The sequence below is a fragment of the Alligator mississippiensis genome, chromosome 4 (genome assembly GCF_030867095.1).
Source record: "Alligator mississippiensis isolate rAllMis1 chromosome 4, rAllMis1, whole genome shotgun sequence".
NCBI classification, from domain to species: Eukaryota; Metazoa; Chordata; order Crocodylia; family Alligatoridae; genus Alligator; species Alligator mississippiensis.
In genome coordinates, this window is record NC_081827.1 from 130,371,596 (window position 1) to 130,397,067 (window position 25,472).

The 25,472-nt window shown below is 45.1% G+C and overlaps 1 protein-coding gene across 2 annotated transcripts in view; it reads right to left on the reverse strand.

The window, feature by feature from the left end:
• Nucleotides 1-17,584, reverse strand: part of TTLL12 (tubulin tyrosine ligase like 12) — a 31,545-nt gene extending 13,961 nt beyond the window's left edge. Inside the window, exons 1-5 of one of the 2 annotated variants that reach the window (XM_014610301.3) lie at nucleotides 17,498-17,584; nucleotides 6,861-7,036; nucleotides 3,630-3,828; nucleotides 2,580-2,739; nucleotides 1,801-1,934 (exon numbers count right to left, since the gene is read on the reverse strand). In XM_014610301.3, coding sequence (XP_014465787.1) covers nucleotides 1,801-1,934; nucleotides 2,580-2,739; nucleotides 3,630-3,828; nucleotides 6,861-7,006 — 639 coding nt within the window. In that variant the 5' untranslated portion in view covers nucleotides 7,007-7,036; nucleotides 17,498-17,584. Of the gene's footprint in view, nucleotides 1-1,800; nucleotides 1,935-2,579; nucleotides 2,740-3,629; nucleotides 3,829-6,860; nucleotides 7,037-17,303; nucleotides 17,461-17,497 lie in introns of those variants that run through there. The other variant, XM_014610300.3, reaches the window with a different exon arrangement.
• Between the last annotated feature and the right edge of the window lie 7,888 nt (nucleotides 17,585-25,472).

Here is a 25,472-nt window from a genome sequence, read left to right on the forward strand (position 1 = left end):
ATAGGAGGCACTTTTATTACGGACTTAGTTAAATTATGGGAGAATTAGGCCAAAACCAAGTGCTTTTGAAAATCCCATTCTCTCTGTCTTTGGTATTTTTAAATTGGAAAAAAAATTGTCACTTTTTGCTAGAGTAGCATAATCCAGCACAGACACAGATTCCTAATCCTTAAAATTGCTGTGGCTGGAGATTTAGTTATACATAACTGAAATGGGGGAATTTAAGGCAGACCCTTGCCACCTTTCTCCACAAGACACTGGACCACAGAAATACAGACTGATCCTTCTTTTCACTACAGAAAGAGAACATAGCCGTTACTTTTAAAAGCAGAGTATTATGTTTTAAAAATTATTCAGGCACTGTTACAGAAATCAAATAAATTATTTTTAATATATCCTATTTTAACTTGTAATTTTCAGAGACTTTTTCTAGGGAGAAGCTAAAATAGCAGAACATAAGTAGTGGTAGTTGCCTGGTGTTTCTGCGATAAGCAAGTTTGTGGTTCTGAAAAAATGTCAACGTTTTGACTAGAAGATCAAATTTAAAAAGGGAAGCTAGTCAAAGAAAGTATATTTCAGGAAAAAATATTTTTGCTGGTTTTTACATGCATCCAAAAATTGGAGGGAAGCATTGGTAAAAGAAGATGAAATATAAATTTCACTAACCACCCTCTCTTTCTGCTTTTCCTGTTATCCTTTTCTGTCTTTTGTATTTAAGGCAAAGGCAGGGTAGAGATGCATCCTAGAGACTAAATCACAGATGCATAGGCGTATGTGAGCCTGAGCTCACTTCGTCAGATGTATTTTGTATTTAAATCACTATTTTTATTTGAGAGCCTCTCTCTGCATGATCTTGCACAGTCTCTGATGAAGTGAGCTGTGGTTTATGAGAGTTTAGGCATCTCTGATTCAGTTAGTTTGTAAGGTGTACCTCTATCTTGCTTTCTACAAATGCTTATTAGTTGTATACAAATTATTTTATTTATTAACTTATAGAAAGTGTAGATTCAATGACTTATAAAACAACGTTAGAAAAAAAATACTGGGTCAAATGTTGTCTCTGCTCCACCAATTCCTTAAAGTTGTAAGATGAAATGAATAATTAAGTTGTAAATAAGATCTTGTTCCTTACAGAAAGATTAATCATTTTGTGTATTTCAGTCTTAACTAGAATGTTTGTAACAATCAACACACATGGAATGATCTGGCCTGATGCTGCCTCTAGCATCTAACTTGAAACCCAGCTATTAATATACCGAATTCCATACAAACTGGGTATGGAATTCAGACAAAACTCGGTTGAAAAGTAAAATATAGCTGAAAGGCTTCTCCAGAACACTCATTGCTTCTGTTGTAATAGAAAAAGGCATCCATCTTACATATTGGGTCTGTAATGGCGTAGCATGAAACCAGCATGTTCATTTCTTGACCACATCTCTGCTATTGAAAAATGTAATTATTACGTTAAAAAAAAAAATCATTAAACCCCATGTGACAGTCAAAAACTGAAAAGTAGAGATCTCTTACAGGGTTTTCCAGACATTCCCCCAGCAGGAGAGAGAGATCATCTAAACCAAAGCAGCACAGATATTTTGACAATATCTTTATTTGGATCAACTGCATAGTTGGGAAAAATGTGACAAGTGTATGGGCACAAGCTGTGCCCAAAAGCTTGTCTAACTTTTCTCAGTTGGTCCAATAAAAGATATCACAAAAAATATCCTTTCCTCCCATAAACTTCCTGGACCATCAAGCTACATCATCACTCGAATCCTACTAAAAGACTCATTAAGATTATACCTGGTAGTGATCTTCAGATGGCTCTGGGGTAGAATAGTTGACATCCAATACTTCAGCAGGTGCCCATGGCAACAACATGCATTTCCTGATCAAGCAATCTGTTTCCCCATAGGCATAGTCCCGTGTCACTTCATCTGCAACAGAATATAAAAGTGATTCTCGTCAGACATTTTCTATCAATAATCCTCTTTGCACCACACAAAACCTATGACCAAAATTATGTTATTTACATGACAAGTGCAATGATTTTAAGTTTATATACCCCCACCAACACTGCTCCCTGCATGTGTAGGCATTAAGATGGTCTTTAGTTAAAAGTTTTCCTCTCCAGAGGATCCATCCCCAACTCTTTCAATACATGGGCTGTACTGAAGATTTAAACACTCATGCAACCCTAGTGTAGCAATGATTTTACAGCATCAACACTTTCATTTTCCAACTCATTTCTCATTAGATGACAGGCTAAAATCAAAGAGAGCTTCTTAATCCTTGATTTCTACAATTGCAGTGAATTTATTTGGCTATATGAGGACCTTCATCTTACCTTCTCATATTTAGGAAGGCTCAGGACGCCACAAAAATAAATGATATTTGCATCTTATGCCATTTAAAAATATATCCAAATAACATTTTTAAACTACCTGAAATGTTCTGAAGTTTTCTTTTTAAGGAGAAAAACTCCACTTAATTTAACTGTGACAAAGGCTTATAAAAGTTTGGCTTCAGTTGATTTTTTCTATAAAAACAAGTGACTGACACACACGCATACACACACTCACCTCCAGTTTCAAGGTCTCTTAAAGGCCAGAGAACAGTGTAAGCAATTTGTTGAGACATATAAAATAAAGGTGCTGTTGCAAAGGTGGGCTCATCTGAATGCTGAATTCGAGATCCAAATTCATCCATAATATACCAGACAGGAACCTTCTCCTCTGCAGTCTACAAATTTAAAAAAATTATCACAAAATAACACTCAAAATATGCACATGACACTACAACAAGAATCCTGTAAGACAGGTGGCACTAACCATGCACACTAAAGCCATTCTCCTGTGCTCCAATTCAAATAAGAGTTAAAGTTTCTCGCTATGAAAGTTAGGATAAGTTTTACTGAGTAGAAAGGCTTATATACCACTTCAGTAGATTGTCAAGTGCTTTGCAAAGTACCCATTATTCCCATTTTACAGATGGGGAAACTGAAGCATGGAGGTAAAATGTCTCAACTGAACTTATGTGGGCAGATCAGGGCCAGAGTTGGTAAGCGAACTCAAGTCCCCATCTGAAGCATTACCCTGTAGACCACAGTAACTCCCAGAAGAGTAGCTTTAAAAATATGCTTGAAGAGAAGAGTTCTTCAATAATCCCTTCTACAGCTTTAGCTCCCAGCAGTTTCAGGATACACTTAATACAGTTAAGGAACAAAACATAAGTTACTGATAAAAAGTTCACTTAATGCATGGTTGTTTGCACAGCTGCCCTACCTTCTTCCTTTGTTAAGAGAGTGCTTATTCTCTTGTGTATTTAAAGCTATGGGAAAAAGTGTAAGAAAGGGAAACAAGATTCCTCACCCTCCTCATTCCTCTCCCTTGTAGCATGTTCTTTGGGTTAAGAGGGAAACTTTGTGGGCAACCCTGTTAAAAGACTCAGCTTGTCACTGCTCTTTTGCATTTCAAGGTACTCCCTCCTATGAAGAGCAGTGCATTTTAAATGCCTCTAAACGGAGTGTTTCCCACAAGAGAGACATGGAAAACTAATACCAGCTTATTGGAACCAGGACCCTGAAGTGCACCATAATATTCTTGATTAAAAGAGTCATTTTAAAGCCTTACCCCCTGAGATAGCTGGTAGGTTTGGTTGTATTTCCACATCTCCTGCAACACTTGCTCGATACTTCCTTCATCCGGGACTTCTCCATGAAAATCTACTCCCATAAGGTTTGCCATTCGGTGAAGCAGACCAGGAACTTGCAGCAGCTGCTGGTGTGCATGTTCCACATGGTAGGTCCAGGCATGGTCGATAAGAAAAATGCTGAGAGAGAGAAATTTCAGTAACATTACAACAATATGCCTCTTGCATGCATGTGTACAAAGTACAATGCTCCTGTAGAGAAAAGACTGCTTTTTTGTAGAAGGTATAACAGCCAAACCATTCTTTTCATTCAAAATGAGTTCTGTGATGATGGTACAGAAAGCCCAAGTAGGAAGTCCTGCTTTTAGCAAGTGGACTGCACAGTAGCTGCTATTTCTACAAAAGACATGGTGAATAGTTGAGATGCTGAAAGAATCATTTCCACTTGGCCATCCTGATTCTCCTTCGTGGCCTTGGACACACTGATGTGGTCCCCATCAATAAATAAGGTTAGCAGTGCTCACTTTCCACTAAACATGTGAAGAGGTGGTCATGTTTCAGGTACTGAGACTTGGTATCTTAAAAAAAAAAAAAAAGCTTATTACAATGCAACGGATAAAGCAGTATGACCATCCCCACTAGTTTCACAGATGACCTTAGAAACTAGAGAGGGAGAGGCAGCATCAATACAAGTCTCTCTCTTTTAATATACAGATTTAGACTGAGATTTTCTAAACTGCTCAGTTGTCATGCCCAAGTACCATTAGATTTAAAGCGAATAAGGCGCCTAAATCTCCCAGGCAGTTTCAGAAGTTCTGCTCTGATTTTATCTAAAAAATTCCAAAACTGGAAGCCCCCTTTCCTGACCAGTAATGTCCTATTTTCAGCTATAGGAAACTCATAGGAAAGTGAGAACAACTGGATTTAATCAGAAAATATTTCCCCCCCGCAAGATGGTTATAATCCTCTTACAGATGAGGTCTGATTTCTTTCACTGCCCTAACTTGCCTTTTCTTCCAAAAAAGAAAGAACACACCACTGAGCTTATCATATATTCACATTCCTGATTATTGCAACATCTCACTTGCCCAGAACAACAAATAACAGCCCTTTAGCTTCTTCTAAAGACAAACAGCATTTCACCTTCATGATATAATTAGGCTTTGAACCAGCTTTACAATTATATGGGTGTTCTAGCTCAACTATGTTCATGCACACTTGAACAAACTGGTAATTTAAACTTCAAATCACTCACATGATTTGGAAGTGAGAATTTAGCTTTATGGGGAGAAATAAGACTGATTTACAGTGCCTGCTTGAGAAATAGCTCCAAGTCCCTCTTGGCAATAAATAAGAACTTTAGCTACAAGACTGCTTTACTAAAAAGGGTGATTTTTTTTTAAAACAACTTTTCTCTGCTGAAGACTGAAGATTTGAGAACTGAACAGTCTCAGTTTTGAAATCATTTCTGGTGAGGGAAGGAACTCAATAATATTGCTGTGTTCCCTTTCATAACCTATAAAGGCCCTGTAAGGCAGCTCATTTATTAGAAGTCTAAACAGACAACTTTTATATAAACTGTAACTGTTTTAAAACATTTTCTGAAGTGGTTAGTAGGGAGCAATGTTTGAAAGTAAATCAATTATTCGTCAGATAAATTTCTTGCGTATGATAAGCCAGCTTCTTTTGAAGGACACTAGTAAAAGATTTTTGTTTAGGTTTATTTTCTTTTTTCGTTTCTTAAGACAGTCAAATCATATGAACAGACAGCCCTATTCACGAATTATTACTATATTTTCTTGCAGGTAACAGCTCCAGATATACTATGAACCTTGTTTTTGAAAAACATTAAGGAAAAAAAAATCTTTGTAGAGAAACTGAGTAGCAGCAGCTAGGAAGACAAGCCTGCTCCCAGCCCTGCATGCCAGGTCTGTCCTGGGGGCCAGGTCGGGGCCATGCTCCACGTCTCGGCCCATGCACCAGTTCCAAAGATACATGCCCCCCCATGTCCAGAAATATGTGAGCGGGGGAAAAAGAGCAACATTAATTACCATCACTCCCATAGTGCCAAATTTCTAGACCCATGGGGATTTCTGTATTTCTTGCATGTAATGTACATCCCCATTTCCACAAGCTGGTTTTGGAGGAAAGGGTGCATGTTATATGCAATAAAATACAAGTAGCATTCAAACAATATATCTGGACTGTCAACAAGCATCTTTCAATCGGTCAATTATCTCCATGCACCAAATGGCGTAAGTTTGTGGACTGCTGAAGAAGTGATTATCTGCAATCAAAGCAATCTAAGTTTCTGACAATAACAATAATGGGTAACATCTCTCTCCTTCCTCCCCTGACCCTTCCATCTGGAACACACTATTGAACCAATCTGCCTCAAAACAAGCACTATGAGAGTGTAGTTCAAATCTCCAAATCTAGGCATTCCTTGGGTTCTCTGGAAAGACTACTGAGTGATAAGGCTGCTGTACTTCTACTACTAGGGAACTAAACTGAACCAAGGACACCAACTAGCTATCCAACAACATGGCAGGATTTGAGCTAGCGTTCTAAAACTAATATTTCCATTTCCTATTCTTAAATCATTCGTTCTACCTTTTCCTTCAAGCCTCAGTTTGTCAGCACTGATTTCTTCATTTTGAAAAGATGGCACAGATAGTGTACAACCTCATTACAACAAACACTCATGGGACCTGGAGAAAAGTTTATTAGAAGAGGGTGTGTGCTATAACTGGCAGTCCATCTACTGAATCATAATGATGAAGAAAAAAAAAAAAAATCAGGTCCTGCTGCTGGGATTATTAAAACCAGGGGGCTGTTATAAACTGAGTTTGTTGTAAGGATTTCATAGACATTAGGGCTGGAAGGGACCTTGCAAGATCATACGGTTTAGCCCTCTGCCCAAGGGGCAGGAAGTCGGCAGGGGTCAAATGATCCCAGCAAGATAGGCATCCGACTATTTTTGAAAGTATCTAGAGTGGGTGCACCTCTGGGGGAGTCTATTCCAGGAGGTTGTGCCTTACTTGGAAACCAAACACCATCTGTAAAATGAGCCCAGTAACATATGGGCTTCATCTTTCTGAAATAGACAATTAATTTCCTTTCAGTAAAGTAGTTGAGGTTACTGAAGAGGAGTTAAGTACACAAGTTTCAGAACAAGTGAAATACAGGTAAACTCTGAAACCAGAACCTACCTATTGGGATCTGATGCTTGAAGCCCATTCTCATGTGTCACAATAACTTTGAAACAAGGTTCATTTCCAGGATTTGGTTTCTTTTTCAATTCTTCTTCCACTTCTTCATCACCCTCTTCTTCTTCTTCCACCTCTTCTACTTGCATAATCCCAAAAAACTCACCAGCATCAAACACCTAAGATTGGAAGCACCATATAATTAAGAGTGTCTGGTTGACATGGTAGCCAAAGGTTACCTGAAACACACAGCCCATTGTTTAAAGGTGCTGGCTAGTTAAGTCTGACCTGTGATCTGACAGGCTTCTGGCATTTGGCAAGGAACAGATGGATGGATTATAATACTGATTCTTACTTTTTTGTTGTTGCTGATTTATTTGGTTGAGAAATTTCACCTGTTAATGCAGGCAGAAAACTACTTATAGTCCTTCAATTTACCATCTCTCACACGCTTTTAAAACTGAAAAGCAGGGGGCCTTTATAGAACTGTACTTAAAAATCAATGCAATTTGTTTCCCAGTCTCTGGATTACAATGAAGCACTCTGGAGTTCAACCAAGAGAGTTCAGACATATAAAAAAAGCCTTCTGCAGGGTTTCTCTTTCCAAGAAAAATAATTTTGCATCACAGATTTACCCAATGAAAGACATATTCACTCATCCCTGGATGTTCAGAAAGATTTCATACACTGCAGAAAGTGAAAACCATCACTATCTACCACCATACTGAAAGATTTAAAGGGCTTGTTTTTAACCTTCCTAATCATAATTTATAGTTTAGATCAGAGGTGTCAAACTCTATACACTTCTCTCCCATCTACACCCCCTCTGCCAGATCTGGACCATGGAGTACATCCCTTGCTGCCAGCAAACATTCCCCATGGGGCTCCATTCCTGGGAATTTGGTGGCAAGCTCCACCCTTATTCATGCCACCCCAGAATTTTTGGCCCCTTCTGGGAAGCTAACAGGCAAGGAGAAATAGATCCACAGGCCAGAACTGGCCCACAAGCTGTGGTTGACACCCCTGGCCTAGATAAATTAAGTATGTTACTAGATCAACTGGAGCTGGATACTGTTAGATCTGAACCTCTAAAGCTATGGAACAGTCTAAATAAAGCAGCTTTTACAGTTTCAAGGCCAATGTATGTTAAAAAAAATAAAAAGAAAAAGCTCCCTCAGATTTCTGCTAATTTTCATAGTTTATTTCCTCAGCTCTGTAGCTAAGTACCTGTGAAGTAACACTAGCTAGCAATCACTATTCCATTTGGAATACTAGGTGATGTTAGAAAAATGGAAAGCTAAAATGGAGGCGGGGGGCGGGGAGGGAAGCCAAGGGCTGGAACTGTCTATTTTAGGTTTAGCTGCAACTCATCACCATAGTATCTGAACATCTTCCATGTAAAAATCAAGAGAAACTACCAAGACGTTGGACTCTAGTGAGTTGTGAACATGTCCATTCCTGGGGACAAAAGTCTGCTTGGGGTACAGATTTTTTTGTTTGGGCGTAGAAAGTTGTCAGTGATGGGTTCACTAAAAAGACATGAGAGTTGGGGCAAGAAGGACTCTATTGTTAGAAGCAGTATTACAGAAAAATATTCACTTTATTGGGAATCGATTTGCTATTATACAATTCAGTGAACATGGGCAGAGCATGCTTTTTTGATACAGAAAAAGCACCAATATCACTTTTTGTACACGTGTGGCCAACGTTAAAGTGTCCTTTATTGCATTATCTAGTAACGGAGACAGGGTTATATTTCACAAAAGCTTTCCTCCATCTGCTGTACTTTTGATTAGACCAAAAATGTCACCCATCAAGCTTATGAGGGAAAACCTCCTCAATAAAACTAAAATATTATCAAGCATTTTCCCTGACAATTTCTACAGTGTATTTATGTTGCTAAACTTAGCTTACCAAAAGCAAGAAGTGCAGCGCCACTCTTAAATAAAAGCAAACAAACAAATCCCCAAACTATGAATAATAGTGTCTGTACAGGTTTTTTTTCCCTTGCTTCATTAGAAGCCCCACTTACTAGCTGACATGCAACACATTTGTCTGCTGGAACTCAGGGCCACAAAAATCTATGGATCTTTCTGAAGACCTGAGGGTTCATCTTCCAACTGAACACACGGGGGGCTGCCCCATTGCATACTGGGAAGTGTTAGGTCTCAGCTCTGTGTTCTCAGGCAACCCTGGCACAGGATGCAGTCTGTCTGACTCACAAAGAATTCCCCCTCCCTCCCCTCCTCTACCTAAATGAAACTGATTAAGATGCAGTGAGAGACACACCTAAGACCCTCCAGATAAGGGTGACAAGAGTGAAACAACTGCCCTAGGTCTCATTTGCATCCGAGATGGAACCAGATGACCATTCATTTACATGAGAGATGGAGAACAGAAAGCCTGAAGCAGAGACTGTAGTGAATTCTGGGACCAGAGAAGCAGGGGAGCACTGCATGATGGGGAATCTGTGCTCCAAATGCCATGTTCACACACACCCAGCTCAGCATTTATCAGACGAGTTCTAATCTGGATTTACAAAGGACTCCCCCCCACCCCCCCCCAGACACACACACACACACCTCTAAGTTTAAGGCATCTCGGGCCGTACATTCCCCGGTCCCACTATGGGAGGCCTATTTAAACTTGATCGACTAAAACTCGGTTGCTGGGTTAGGGAATGCTGAGGCAAGAGACCGAGTCAGAGGGGGCATGGGCAACATTTGAACAATGGTTAAGGTTTCATCACAGCATCCAGCCCATTGGAGCCCTAACCACAGGTGTTGTCATGCTTTTCCCAGGACAACTGGTGGAAGTCCTCCTGCCCAAAGCTTATGAACACCCCAATAATTGCTTTACGTCTGGTAAAAGACTATAGTAAGATCTGGAAAAGTCATGCTAAGCTAAGGCTTGTTCACAACAAGTAAAAATCCAAAAACCTGATGCTGCAAGCTGTCTATTGTTTCTGAAGAAACCATGAGATATCCCATCAGTATATCTGCTATCCATAGGAATTTCAAGCTGGTTCCCAAGTATCTGGTTACCCCCTAACCTTATGTGTTTCCTGATTATCAATCAGTTTGTTGAGATGTTCCAAACCAGATAACCCCGTCAAGAAAAAAGACAACGATTTGCGCTATTGAGAATGCTTCAAAGCAGCTGAATTGAGGGTATAAAAATCTGTAAAAAAGCAGCAGTGTGGGTGCTTCAAGAAGCAAAATCATGTGCTGACACCATCCCATTGTTCTTGGGATGCTGGAAGAACAGATAGTCTCCCTTCAAGGATTATTCTAGGAACTTTACCTGTCAGCTTTGAGACTCAAGTACCTTGGACTGGTGAGATCTGAGCACTCACTCTCTCTTTTCTCTCTAGGCATAAATTTCTGAACCTGAACTGTACTAGTTAAGCTTGAGCTAAGTTTCCCCAAATAATTAATGAAACCAGGGTAGTATTGTAATTGCTTGTGTTTGTTTTTCATTTGCATGTTTATTACTATTAGTACCATTATATATTTCATATGCTTAGCAATAAATAACTTTTAAAGTCAAACTGGTAGTAACTGGGTATATTTTTCCTTTTCTGCTTCTCTTTTCTCCCGTGCTCTGCAGCAATGCTTCTTTTACCTAAGCTAAAGATCCCTGTGAAGCCCAAAAATACTGTGGGGTCTGCTCATCAAGAGGCCAAAGATTGGGATGTACTGAGTTTGAAACACATAAGGGGATCAGCTTGTACAGGCTGATTGCCCCAGTTTGACTCAGATGTGCCCTTACGAACTGAATGCTGGCCCATGAGGGTGTCAGCTGGACACCCCGCCAGATTCAGAGGGATTCTGTTTGCCTGTGTGCTTGTGTCTGACAGCAGTTTATTGTTGCTCTGATGAACTGATTCTTGGCATATAAGGGTGTCAGCCTGTCCATGTTGATCAACCTGGCCAGATTAGGCGTGTCACGTTAATATGTGTGTGTGTGTGTGTGTGTGTGTGTCTGATTTGGTGACTGGAAGAACCCAGCCCCCTTGAAACTGAGTCCTGCAAGATAGCTCCACTGGGGGTGAGGACTTGCAGAAGGGAGATATACAGCTCCGTACAGAAACACAAGTAACACAAGCAGCACACTGACAGAATTACCAAGACCCTAGAAACATATCCCTTAAATGAGCACACCCCAAAGTAATGGGCAAATCTGGTAACAGAAGATGGAAGGGAAAAATGACTATGAACAACCAAATCAATCCACTGGGTTTCACAGGTTCAAGTTACAAATTCACCACTTGTATTTTTTAACTTCTTCTTTCATATGTCATTTTAGGATTACAACATAGATTAAGTATCTAAATCTGATAACCATTCATAGATTTCATAGACATTAGGGCTGGAAGGGACCTCGGAAGATCATCGAGTCCAGCCCCCCGCCCAAAGGGCAGGACGTCAGCTGGGGTCACAGGATCCCAGCAAGATAAGCATCCAGTTTCATCTTGAAGGTGTTCAATGAAGGCGCTTGGACAACCTCCGGCGGCAGGCTGTTCCAGACCTTGGGGGCTCGGACAGTAAAGAAATTCTTCCTTATGTCCAGCCTGAAACAATCTTGTAGTAGTTTGTGACCATTCGTTCTCGTCATCCCTTGGGGCGCTCTGGTGAACAAACGTTCCCCTAGATACTGGTGGTCACCCCTGATAAACTTGTAGGTGGCCATCAGATCACCCCTGAGCCTGCGCTTTTCCAGGCTAAAGAGCCCCAGGGCTCTCAGCCTGTCATCGTAGGGTCTGCTTCCCTGACCCCTGATCATGCGCGTGGCTCTTCTCTGGACTCTCTCAAGCTTCTCCACATCCTTTTTGAATTGTGGAGCCCAAAACTGGACGCAGTACTCCAGCTGCGGCCTCACTAAGGCCGAGTACAGGGGGAGAATGACGTCCCGGGATTTGCTTGAGAAGCATCTATGGATGCAAGCCAGCGTTTTGGTCGCTTTACTAGCCGCAGCATCGCATTGCAGGCTCATGTTCATCTTGTGGTCAATGATGACCCCCAAGTCTCTTTCTTCCATAGTGCTAACCAACATAGCACTGCCGAGCCTATAAGGATGCTGCGGGTTTTTCTTCCCAAGGTGGAGAACCTTGCATTTATCAGAGTTGAACACCATCAGATTCTCATCCGCCCACTTGCTGAGCCTGTCCAGGTCAGCCTGGATCACCCGCCTGTCTTCTGGCGTGGATGCTTTGCCCCAAAGTTTGGTGTCATCGGCGAACTTGGCCAGTCCGCTTCTGACTCCAGTGTCCACATCGTTAATGAAGATGTTGAACAGTATGGGTCCAAGGACAGAGCCCTGGGGGACCCCACTGGTCACAGGACACCACGATGAGTGACTTCCATCAATTACTACCCTCTGGGTCCGACCCCGGAGCCAATTTTCCAGCCAGTGGATCGTGGGGGACCCAAGGCGATAATTGGCCAGTTTCTCCAAGAGACGATCATGGGACACCAGATCGAAGGCTTTTTTGAAGTCAAGATATATGACATCAATCTCATCTCCCTTGTCCAGGTGATAGGTCACCTGGTCGTAGAAGGAAATGAGATTGGTCAAGCAAGACCTACCCGCAACAAACCCGTGCTGGCTATCCCTTAAGATGTTGGCGTCGGCCAGTCCATTAAGGATGGCCTCCTTAATAAACTTTTCTAAGATCTTCCCCGGGATAGAAGTCAGGCTGATGGGCCTATAGTTAGCCGGATCCACTTTCCTCCCTTTCTTGAAGATAGGCACCACGTTGGCCTTCTTCCAGTCTTCGGGCACTACACCAGAGCGCCAAGAGTTTTCAAAGATCCGCGCTAGAGGCTGGGCTATGATGCTCGCCAGCTCCTTGAGTACCCTGGGGTGAAGATTGTCAGGGCCGGCTGACTTGAAGGTATCCAGCTTCTCAAGATGTTCCTTCACAAAGTCAGCATTAATGGAGGGCAGGGGATCACCCTCACCCGGACTTCCTGGCCCTGTAGCAGGCACGGGCGTCCCATGGGGCTGATGAAAGACCGACGCAAAGTACCTATTTAATAGGTTGGCTTTTTCCTGGGCGTCAGTTGTCAGTTGCCCCACCTGGTTCAGCAGGGGTCCAACGTTGCCCCTGCTTTTCCTCCGGCTCCCCACATATCTGAAAAAGGACTTTTTATTGTCCTTGATGCTCAAAGCTAGCTGGAGTTCAGTTGCAGCCTTGGCTTTCCTGGTCTGCTCCCTACAGGACCGGACCAGTGCAGAATAATCCTCCTTGGAGGTGACTCCCATCCTCCATCCTTTGTAGGCCTTTCTTTTTAGCCTCAGGAGGTCTGCTAGGTCCCTGGAGAGCCAGGGGGGCTGCTGTGCCCTCTTGCTGCCTTTCCTCCGAGATGGAATAGACTTAGTTTGTGCATTGAGGATCGCTCCCTTGAGGAGCAACCACTCTTCTTGAACTCCCCTCTCCCTGTGGTCACAGTCCCTTAGGGCCTCACTGACAAGCCTCCTGAGCTTGTCAAAGTCAGCTTTCCTGAAGTCAAGGACTCAAGAATTCAACTACTTCAGGGATAGCTGCATGGATTGATTTTAGATCACCATTACATTTTTTAACTTTTCTGTAGTAAAAAAAAAGATGCCATAAAATACAGTAAACTGAGAATTCATAAATCCCCAATTCCAATTTGTTATATGGGCACGCGCTTGTGTTTTCTTGAATACCATGTTCTCCACCTCCCACTCCTCCATAAGACATATACCTTGCTTGCCAAGTTGGCAATGGTTGCAACAGGATTAAGCCTCTAGATTTTGGTTTACCAGCACACTCTGCCCTTCCTCTATGCAGCTGGGAAGAAGCCAGGACCAGGCAGCCATCCCAGCACACGCAGGTCCTCCGTTTCAGTAAGGCAGTCAACTTCCGCTCTTAAAACATGCCCCCCTGCCCCCCATTTTAGACGGCTATTGGGGGGGGGAGGGGAGAGGGAAAAGGGGGAGGTGCACCTAATATGCCAGTAAAGATAGTATTTTGCAGATTTCAGAAAGCAGCATTAACAGCAAGTGACGATGGATTACAAAGCAGCACAGAACCACCAGAATCCTAGAAAGGTTCATTTCTCAAAGACAGGCAAACCACCAAAATGAGCTGGATGACAGGTGACAGCTTAGGTTGAGGGGGTGGGGGGTGTCAATGTAGCTCTACCAATCTATTTTAAGTAGTTTGCTTTATGTGGGAAGGTTTCCTTCTTTGAAATGAAGGAATCAGTAGTTTAAGTCAAAATGACATAAGAGTCCCAGGAAAGGAAGCCTCAAGATAATCTTGAGGCTCATATCTGAACAGAGCTACACTTCTTCAGTGGACATGTTAACATCTGCAGGAAAGAGCACATTGGGGGAAAAAAAGTTATACGTTAGAGCTGTGCACAGACATTCGGGGTGATTAAGGGGAGGTTAGATCACGTTAAAAATGGCCACCTGATATAACTTAGTTTGCCCAGGTGTTGACCTTACAGTAGTTAGGTAGATTCACGAGCAAACTGTACAGAAGCTATATCAATCTAAAAATGGCAGACCCAATCCAAGTTAAGTGTGCCTCTGAGGTAGTCTTAAGTTAGCTCAGGTCTGGCAAGACTGATCTAAATGAAAAGCTATACAGGACTGGGAAAGCCCAGCTGCTGGCCCCAGCCCCAGGGCTGCACTTATCCTACCTCCTCCCTGGCACCAGGTTATTTTTAGCTCCCCAGCCCCTCCTCCCCACTCCCAGATGGACAAGCCTTCCCACACACCAGCCAGCCCCCCCAGCCCACAAGCTCTGGGGTCTGTCACAGAAGATGAGGGAGGGGGGGGGGAAAACATATGGGGGGAGATTCTCCAAGAAAGACACTTTGTCGGGCGGTGGTAGGTAAACGGCCAAAAATAGCTCCTGTTCGGGGGGGGGGGGGGGGGGGAGAGAGACACCCCCCCTCCACCACAGACCCTGTAAGCGACAGGAGACCTCAGATGAGAGGCAGCTCTGTCCTGTACCCATCCAGCCCAGCTGCGCAGTATCTCTCCCTGCCCCAGCCCCACTTCCTCCCTCCCCACACCCCTTCCCTCACAACAGACTTACTAGCTGACGGCAGCTGCATCAGAAATTGGATTGGTATCAGCCAATATGCCTCTTTAAAAATCTGCTATGATATCCACCCCCAAAATCTACTGATGCACCCCTATCCTTATGCAATGAGTGGTTCCCCCCAGGCAACTGGTTTGAAGTCCCAATCCCCCTGTTCAACCAGTCAAAACCTGTTCCTGCTTAACCCACAACTCCCAAGCAGTTTCTTTCTTCCCCAGATCCTTATTGACATCTATTCCTCTCTCCCCTCTGGTTCAACCTTTGATCCCCCTGAATTCAAATGAAATGGCCTTCTCCATGCTGCTTTCATGGCAATAGAGAGGTCGTTGAAGCAGAGTAGACACAGACTCCCTCCTTCCTCTCAATGCTGGTGCCCAGAACCTTCTTGGCCTAGACACATCCTGCGGGGAAGACCTTTTCTCAGATCTTTTCAGCTTTGGTCTGGAATGTGCTCAATTATTCCAGATAGCTTTTCCTATTGGCAGAGGATAACTGCTTTTCTTCCAAGGGGTGGTACCTGGGTGGAGGTAATGCATAGTTAGTCTCTCACTTCCACTTCCAGTGGGAAGATCTTGTCTTTACACCCACTTTATGGAAGTTAGAGATTCCTTCTTAGCTTGCTCCCGCAGCCATACAGCTGAGGGCAAGCGAAACTTGGGGGCATCAGAACCCCAAGCTTCCAGGCTTGGGCCTGCACAGAGGATGCCTGCCCAAAGGATTAGAAGCATCTGAAGCCCCAGGCGGGAGTGGAGGAGGTTTGCTGGTAGTAGAGCCACATATGGTTCTTGAACGACTTGCAGATTTGGAATTGATTTGATTTGGAACACAATTTTTTTTAAATTTTTTTAAGGAAAAATTGTCTGGTCAGCATCAGGAGCTAAGAGAGGCTGAAGCATGCTTGGAAAGGCCAGAATCTTCTGAAGCTGGAACTTATTAAACCAGAAAGTCTGCTGCACACATGCAAAACAATGAATTTCAAAAGACACAGAACTTGGCCAAGTGAAAGCAGACAGCAAGAGGCATATTCCTTGCTACAACCCCCCTCCTCCCCCAAATACAGTAGATCAGAAATGGAAAAGTATAATTTCCCAGCACTTATTTTCTTGCAAACCCCCCCCCAAAATAAATCATGCTTTGCTTTAGAAAGGGAGAACAACAAACAGAGCAGGGTCTACAGAGTCTACTCAGCGTCACTTGCCGCCTCTTTGGTGCTCCAGATTTAAATGGGTCACAATCGCTGCCAAATTGGTTGACAAGCCAAAGTTGCTACTAATTCAGCAGCAGCAGCAGCCATGACAGGGTTGAGCCTCTAGTTCTGGGCTGCTATCCTGAACCCCTTACAAAAGTTTACATGCATGATTGCAAAGGGTTTCAAAAGAAAGGATGCTAGAGTTATTTAATGTAGGGAAAAAGCATGATATATTTTCCTAGTGTTTTCAAAACAGCAGAACAGTTTTGGTTGAACTGAAGCAAACAAGCAAGCAAAAATATAGACCAACAACCATCCTTGAATTAGATAACTAGAATGGGAAGTTTAACCCTAAGAAGTTAACATTTAGCAACCAAAACGGGCTGAACACAGCAGAGAAAAATGTTACACAAACTAGGATGCATTTTCAGCCATGCAATGCCAGCCTTTATGTACCACAAATACTTAATGCTCCTTTTGTCTCAAAGTACTGAAGGCTACATGACGCACCCGTGGCTTAGAGCTCTTTAAAATCCAAGATACTGTAACACCACTTGTCATCAGGTTTCATACAGCCCCCACAGCTTTGCAGGAAGGGCAACCTAACAGCAATCCTGATCCATTTGTAGAATTGTTTCTCCCATGCTGACAGCCTTTATTTTGGAGTCGGCAGCACCATACAAAAAAACCTGCTCTCAATTGTATGGCCTAATCCATGCCACCCAGTCATTTCTAAGGAGGGAAAGACACCCTGGCCATAAAAACTCATCCCCAGGTGTGGCATTAAGATGCCACGTGGGGGGCAGCACCTTCATTTTCATACTGCCAGGGCCTCTCTGCAACAAGAACTCAGGCACCACACAGTAGGACCCGTACACGACGGATGCCTTGATTTCCTCCCCAAACAGGCTCCTTGCCACCGGGCACACCTCCCCCTGCTCATGGCACCGAAGCCCAGGCAGCCCTGCCAGAGGCCCCACAAACTTGCTGCCCCCTCTCTGAATCCAAGACCAGCTTGCTGGGACGCAAAGGGACTGAGAGGCAGAGCCTGCAGGAGGGAAGTGTCACCCCAGCCAAGACACCACCCGGTTTGCACAAAGCAGACAGCCTCGTAGCTCTGCAAACCCCTAGGGAAGCTGCAGCGGGAGGCCGGGCCGCTGCCCGCGGGACGCACCTCGCCCTCCAACTTGCGGCGCAGGCTGTCCCAGTACCGCACGGGCACCCCAGAGGCGCGCAGCGCTGGGCCGTGCAGGGCAGCGAAGGCGCCGAGCTCCGCCGCGCGCTCCCCCGCCATCGCGGCACCGCGCGGCCAGCCCCAGCACAGCGAGGCATGCTGGGTGGGGACGAGCCTTAAAGGGAAAGGCTTACCTGCTTGCTGGCTCTGCCCCGAGCAGGGAGCTCTGCCCTTCAGGTTTCCTGCCAAATTGGCTCTCCTCCCCTCAGTGCGGGAGGCCGCGCCTTTCTGAACATGGAGCCTCCCCGGACGCGGGGCGCAGCCCTTCTCCTGAGGGTTGGTTCCTCGTTCCCACCTCCTTCTTCAAAGCGAGAGTCCCCCTCTGCCTGAAGGACGCTTGTTTCCGAAAGCTTGCAAAGAACTTTTTTCTAACTACTCAGTTGGTCTAAGAAGATAGATCACATCTGCCCCAAGAGATCACATCTGCCCCATACCCCAAGAGATAGCATCTGCCCAAAGAACCTTGCTTGCTTCTTCAAGAGTTAGAAGATGGGGTGACCCGAGAGGATTGTGCCCCATAATCCCAGCCTGATCTCAGCTCTGGAGTCAGGGCTATGTACTTGCTACATGCTATGTTTTTTACACTGGTATTAGTAAATCTACATCTTTGGATGAAATCCTAACTCTAGCATGTCTTTAAGAATGAATTAGACAAGCCAAAGAGTTAGAAGGTGGGGTGATCTGAAAAGGATTCTGCCCCATAATCCCAACCTAATCTCAGGTCCAGATTCAGGGCTAATAAGTACTTGCTACATGATGCTTTTTTTTTTCCCATTGGTATTAGTAAATATACATTTTTGGATGAGATCCAACTCTTTGGCATGTCAAATGCATTTATAACAACCTTTCGTTGTGTAAAGATTCACTTTGAAAAAGGAACCAGGAACCAATTTCAGTCTCATTGCTGGAAGTAGTTGGCCATCACTCCAGCTGCTTAGTTGACCCCCCAAGATGTCTCCCTCCTTGGCACAGGACTCAGAGCCAGAGCTCTCTGCCCGTGGGGGAAAAGAAAAAAAAAGCTGGGAGGCATCTGTGGAAAAGGCAGGGCTGGGTTCCCAGGACTCAAGAATGTTTGGCCATCTCAGAGCTGGGTTTGAGACAGGAGGCATGGGTGGCTCCAGGATTTGGAGAAGCGGGGATGCGCCTGCTGAGGTGCAGCATCACGCCTAACCCAACCTAACTCTCCACATAAAAAGGAAACTAGATACTTTATGGATAGATGAGAAGCACAGTCCAATAGTTTTAGTTCATAAAATCATAGCAAAGGAGGGACCTCAGGAGGTCATCTTGTTCAAACCCCTGCTCAAAGCAGGACCAGCCCCAACTAGATCATCCCAGCCAAGGCTTTGTCTATCAGGGTCTAAAAACCTCTAAGAATGGAGATTCTACTCCTGGATAGCAGAATCTCTACCCTTAGAGGTTTTTAAGACCTGGGTAACTGTACAGGGGGATGCTTAGTAAATATCTGTATTATGTCATCCAAGACTGAAGCAAAATCCAAATAGGATGTCATTGGAATGAGTTAAGAAACAGTCTGCAGGGCTGTGAAATTAGAAGCTTCAGGACCAGAAGCAGCTACCAGGCCCCAGTGTTACACAGCAAGGGGTAGCTGGATTGGTGGAATGTCAGGACCATTCAAAAGGAGAGGGAATGGTTACCACCTCTGGGATGAAGAATTTAGAAGGGATCAAATAGATTATGAGCTGTGAAGTCAATTGATTCCCTCAGCACTGCCTGATGAGAAATGCTGCTGCCACTGCCAGGTAGTTGGTTTTAAACTTTAGGTAAAGCAGGAATCAAAGTCAGGGTGTAGCAGAAAGCTGCCTTTTCCTCTTGGCTACAGTTGCTCTCCCCTCCTTGGATATGTTTTTCTTCTTCTACCTTTTCTTCCTTCCTCTTTCTTTCACTTTAAGATAAGGAATTGTGTTTTAAAATTCGTATGTGTGCATTTTGTATCTCCCCTTGTATTTTGGTATTTTTATCTATCTGTGTGCCATGGCATTACTTTTGTAGCTTATATTTTATACTACTTACCTTTCAACTTTCAATTGTAAATATGTTTAGTAACAATGTTAACAAGGGCAGGAGTCAAACTGCCACTTCCCTGTATCAGGCTGGCCCCTGAAAGAACAAGTGAATCAGTGATTGAATGTGTAACACAGTAGCAAATAGCATTTAACACCTAAGGAAACTGCAGATCAACCAAGGGAAGAAATCAATAGAAGACAATGTAGCAACTGGGACATCTCTAAACATTACTGATCAAGGGCTAGAAGCCCTGGTCTGAGTTAATCAGCACTGGGGACCGACTTTTGGGCTGAATATCTCCAGATTGACCGCTCCCAGAGCCCTATTCAAAATTAATCAACGGACTCCCAAACCTGCACGTACATGTGGACGACTCCTGGGGCTGACAGATGCCATCCAGTAGCCACTGAGGGGGGAAGTCCCATGAGGGTCAATGACCCCTGGATTGGGCAAACCTGAAAACTGGGGAGTCACAAAAGTCTGCCAAGGACAGATAAAAAGCAGTGAAAAGTGACCCTCAGTGGCATCTTCTTGATCTCCAAATTGACCAGCACCTGACCTGTCCAGTCAGAAGGACCAGCCGGCGACCCCCTTCTGGAGGATAACACCACACTGAAAGAAGCCTCAATTGGCTATCGACGGCAGACTCCAGCGCTTGTAGGATAGGTATACCCGACTCTTGTAGCTTGCTACTGTGTGTGTGCATGTGTGTGCATGTGTGAGTGGGGGGGGGGACGACGAGCCCCAAGGTTTATGATTTAACTTCATTACAGTGTTTTAATCCACCTAATAAACCAGAATTTTAAGGATCCCGAGTTGGACATTTGTAGCCAACAAGGGCAGGGGGAGGGGAAGAGGGTGCAAGTGCCCCACTGCACCCCTGGCCCCCTCCCTTGAATCCAGCCCTGTTTTATTAATCCTGTAGTCATAATAGTTAAATATGTGTTTCATTCAGATTTATAAAACAAAATCTAACCTTCCTGAGCAGCTTAACAGTGCCTCCAATACTTCACTGTCAGTCATTCCTGCGCTTGACAGGAATTAGTATATTACCTAGCTGAGATACAGGACCTCCACCTAACTCCAGAGGTACACAGTCCCACCAGGGGAAATGGCCTGCTGGACTTGATCCTTGCCACAGGCAATGGAGGGAATTGTGGGTTCTCGGCCACCTGGGCTATAGCGATCATCTCCTGCTGGAATTCACTATCCAGCACAGGGTGTCAAGGACTAACAGTAAGGCGGAAGTCCTTGACTTCAGGAGGGCCAACTTCAATGAGTTAAGAAGTCTAATATGAGAGGTTTTGGGATCCCGAAGTTTTGGGGAGATGGGAGTCCAGGATGGGTGGTTGTTCCTCAAGGAGATGATCCTTCAAGCTCAAAGGGAGTCAGTCCCAATGCATACCAAGTGAGGTAAGAGTGCTAAAAAGCCCCCATGGCTCAGCAAGAGCATTCAGGAATGCCTGAGGGCTAAAAAGGAGGCGTACATCTGATGAAAGCAAGGGGCTATTACCAAGAAGGGTCACACCTCTGTTGCTTGAGGCTATAGGGTGGCTGTTAGGAAGGCCAAGGCTGAGATGGAACTGGGGCTGGTGACCAGGATTCAGGATAACAAAAAGTCCTTTTTCAAATACATAGGGAGCAAGAAGAAGGCACTGGGTAACGTAGGGCCCCTGCAGGATGCACTTGGAAATCTGGTGATTGCTGCAAATGAAAAAGCAGACCTCTTTAACAAATTCTTTGCTTCCATTTTTCTGAGCAGGGACTGGGACATCTCCCCCACCGAGAGTATGGAAGGACTCAGGGGAGGCACCACCAGGCCCAAGGTTAGGGATGACGTAATTAGGGAACTTCTGGAGGGGCTGGATGTGTTCAAATCAGCAGGCCCGGATGCTCTTCATCCAAGGGTGCTGAGGGAATTGGCAGGGGTCATTGCAGGGCCCCTGGCATGGCTATACAAGCGCTCACGGAGCTCTGGTCAGGTGCTGGATGACTGGGAAAAAGCCAATGTGGTCCCCATTTACAAGAAAGGGAGAAAGGAGGACCCAGGTAACTATAGGGCCAACAGTCTTAACTTGGTCCTGGGGTACTGCATCTAGGGAGAAGGAACCAGCAGCATACCTATAGTCTGGGTGTAAAAAAGACTTACCGGACGAGGCATGCACCGGAAGATGAACATGACGAAAGTGAAACCACAGCAGGTGGAGCTGCTGCAGGTAAAGATCAAAGGAAAAAAACCCCGCCAAGCTTAAAGGAGCTGGGAACAGCTCCTGCGTCAGCATGGGCATGCTTTGTAAGAGTGTGCTGGGACCGATTGGTCAGCCAGATGCCCAGGGCCGGGATAAAAGACCTGGTGGAAAACAAGCCTGGGGGACCAGAAGTGGAATCCCCAACCAGCCTGGAGGGGCCAGAGCTCATGAGTGGTCCCAGCGAGGGGACCTGGTGAGTACCTCAGAAAGGGGTCCCTACAAGAATGCAGGGCCAGAGAAGGCCTGAGGATTTACTTACAGGATCAATCTGGGCAGAGGAGGTCTGCAGTGAAGACTGGAGCCTGGCAGGACCCAGCAGTACTAGGATCCAGATGCGGCTGATGGACGGCAGGTACCAAACCCAGGGAAGAGGCGGCACACCGGGGGATGGAACGGTGCCGAAACCAGATGCCATATAGATGGAGAGAAGAGGAGCTGTAGGAGATGCTCAGGATAGAAACACCACAACTAGCCTGCGGCCACACGATCCTGAGAGCCCAAGTGCCGAAGAGGTTCAGGACATCAACCTTGATGACACAGGTGACAACATCGCAGTTGGCATAAGGCGGAGTGTAGGGAAGGCGGAACCCCACAAAGAAGGAACAGCGGGAACGACCAAGGGAAGGTGCCAGGGGAGGTGGGACCAAACATTGTCCTCCCGATCAGAACATAATCATCATCAAAGACGTGTCAGGCGAGACCCCTGGGGAACCAACCCAAAGTCACCCCAATAACCAAACTGTTCATCCCAGAGAAACACGGCGAGGTTCAAGAGGAACCCACATACGCAACACCCAGAGGAGAGAAACGGAAGATTACAACTTGGTGCATTGATCAGGAACATGGAAGCAAGGGTGACCCTAGATGCTCATGCCACAATAGAAGTCAACCTAAACCCCCAGATTGACTTGTTAGGTGAAACATTACACGCTGTGACAAAGGTGCTATAACACGGGTGGGCAATTATTTTGGGCAGAGGGCCGCTTACTGAGTTTTGCCAAGCCATCATGGGCTGTATGACAGGCAGCCCAAGGCAGATAAGTATTAATTTTCTAATTTTTTTAAGGGCCCCATGAGCTGGTTAGAATGGCCTGGCAGGCTGCACCTGGCCCCTGGGCCACATTTTGCCCACCCCTGTGCTAGAAGTCCAACAACAGCAGGCAATGTAGCAACAGGAGTGGATGCGTCGGAATTGGACAACATTTTGGATGCATCATATGACACACGAGGATGATGCGGAGGTGTATATCAAATTGCTCGAGAAGATGGCGATTCAGATGGGGCTAGATAGGCTACAGTGGGCCAGCCAGCTTGAATCACTATTGGTGGGCCGGGCGCAAGCTGCATACTGGGCTCTACCAAGGGAAGACACCTACAACTACGACAAGGTGAAGGCAGCCATATTGCAGCACCTAGAGCTCACCCCCAATGTCACAGGCTGGCTAGGTGCAGTGAGTGTATCAGCTGTGAGGCTGCTGGGTTCAGAATCGAGGAGGTAAGTCGGGAGTGAAGTAATAGCAATTTTACTTCTAGCTTAGCATACAACAGTTAACAGAAAGGTTAATGCAACAAATGGATAGTACAGTAATAAGGAGCTAATAGTGAATGATAACAACAGATAGACAGAATGACAAAGAGTTCCCACATGGGGTTGGCAACTTATCAGCAGTCCCTCTATGCCAGGTGCGTGCCAAGTTGTTCCAGCGAAGTCAGGCATCCTTGATCAACGCTGTCTGAGGAGTCACCGGGAAGAGCCCTTGGTCAGGATCTGGTCCTCACTCACACTGGGAGTCCAGGGTCCAGGCTTGGTACAGTGATGGTCCTTCTGTCCCGTCCGTCTAACTGGTCACTTGACATGCACGTTCCTTTATGCCTTATTTTATGCTAATCTGTTGGCTTTAGAGCCACTCACAATCTTGCCCTATAGCTGTTACCGTATGGGATCAAAAGGTGTTAGAAATTATCATGAAAGGTTACCACCCAATAAGCAAAGTACACCACATTACTTTGAAGTTTGAAATTAGCATTACTCTGCCCAAGCTTAACTCCTGTTTTTTTTATTTCTTGGATTCCTAGGACTGTGCTAATTATATTAGGTGGTCAGATCTTGTTGTGGCTTGACCTTTAAAAAACCTGTTAGATCAGCTAATCTTATAATTCTGCTTGTTTTTGGGGCCCATGATCAGTGCAAACAGTTAGATTCAACACTTTGGTTAAATCGTGACAGACAAATTCCACTTGCAGGTTGCAAACTTACAAGCTTTGCATTAGCTAATCTTAACTGCTTAGACAATTGCCTGAATGTCTCCAACAGCATATATTTATTGCTCATAATAGTAACCCCTCTTGTTCTGGCCACCACACCCCAAGCACTACTGTAAGTTATTCTTGGCCCAAAAAGGCAAGAGGACTGTAAGCCCAGGACTCTGATGCAACTTTTAAAAGATCTCCTAGACAAATGGGTATCTCCAGGGAAGATAGACCTGGTGGCCCTGGCCGACCAGATCTTACTTGAACAATTTGTAAAAGATTTGGAAGACGGCACCCAACTATGGGTGCGACAGCACCTCCCTCAGATGGCCACGGAAGCATTAAGAATTGTGGAGGCTTTTGCAGCTTTGGAAGGAGAGCAGCTCAGAGAGAAAAATTATAGAAATGCAGGGAATACCGCTAAGAAAGAGGATGAGCCTCAACGGGGACCTTTGCGGTATACCAGACGAAGGATCATGTGTTATCAGTGCGGTAAGGCTGGCCATGTCTCCAGAGAACCTCCGGGTTTGAAGAATGACACGAAACCAATGAGCAGGTTGAGGAAATGGATTGTAGTTTTGGGCATAGTGAGGAAATAGAGGTATGGGATTGGCCCATGGTGACATCGTGGGTGGCGGGTAAGCTATTTCAGGCCACATTAGACACAGGCTGCTCCCAGACTCTAATATGGGCCGGGATAGTCCCCAGGAACGCTATTGACTGGTGTCACCCGTTTAAAATGCGATGCATACATGGGGAAGTGGAGCAGTACTAAAGGGGCTTCATGGAGGTAAGAATCGCTAATTGTAAGGGCAAGTTACATGTGGGATTTGCCCCACAATTAGGCAGGCAGATGATTGTGGGGCAGAATTGGCCACCCCTGTATGAAGTCTTAGAAGAAGTGTGAAGAGACAAGTTGAGACGCAAAGGGTGGCCTCGTGGTGAAGGATGGATTGCAGAAGAAGAGTCAGCTTCATCGGGAGAGATTGATTGGATAAGCCTCAGGATGGGCACCTAGGGATCACAATTCCGAACCGCACAAGAAGAGGTCGATGAGCTACAGAGGATTCGGGAGACGGAGGTCACCTGCATTGAGGAGGAAGTCATACGGCCTGATTCTTATTTTTGGATACACAAGGGTTTACTATACCGGGTTAGGAAATGTCCCATCTGAGGGGAACGGACCCAACAGTTAGCGGTACCCGAAAGTCTCCATAGTTGAGTATGGAGGTTAGCACATGCTAGCCCTATGGGAGGTCATCTCAGGGTGGACAAGACGCTGACCAGAATTGGGCAGTGGTTCTTTTGGCCAGGTATGAGGGATGAAGTCACACGGCGGTGTGAGGCCTGTCCAGAGTGTCAGAGGGTCCAAGAAAGGCGGCCACCACGGGCACCATTACAAGCAATGCCGCTCATTGAGGTACCATTTGACTGAATAGCCCTAGACAGTAGGACTCTTGGCAAAGAGCAGCGCCAGGCACCAATATATATTAGTTATAATCGACTATGCTATGTGTTACCCGGACAAAATACCCCTGAGATTGGCGACTGCTCCACGAATCACGGAGGAGTTATTAAAGTG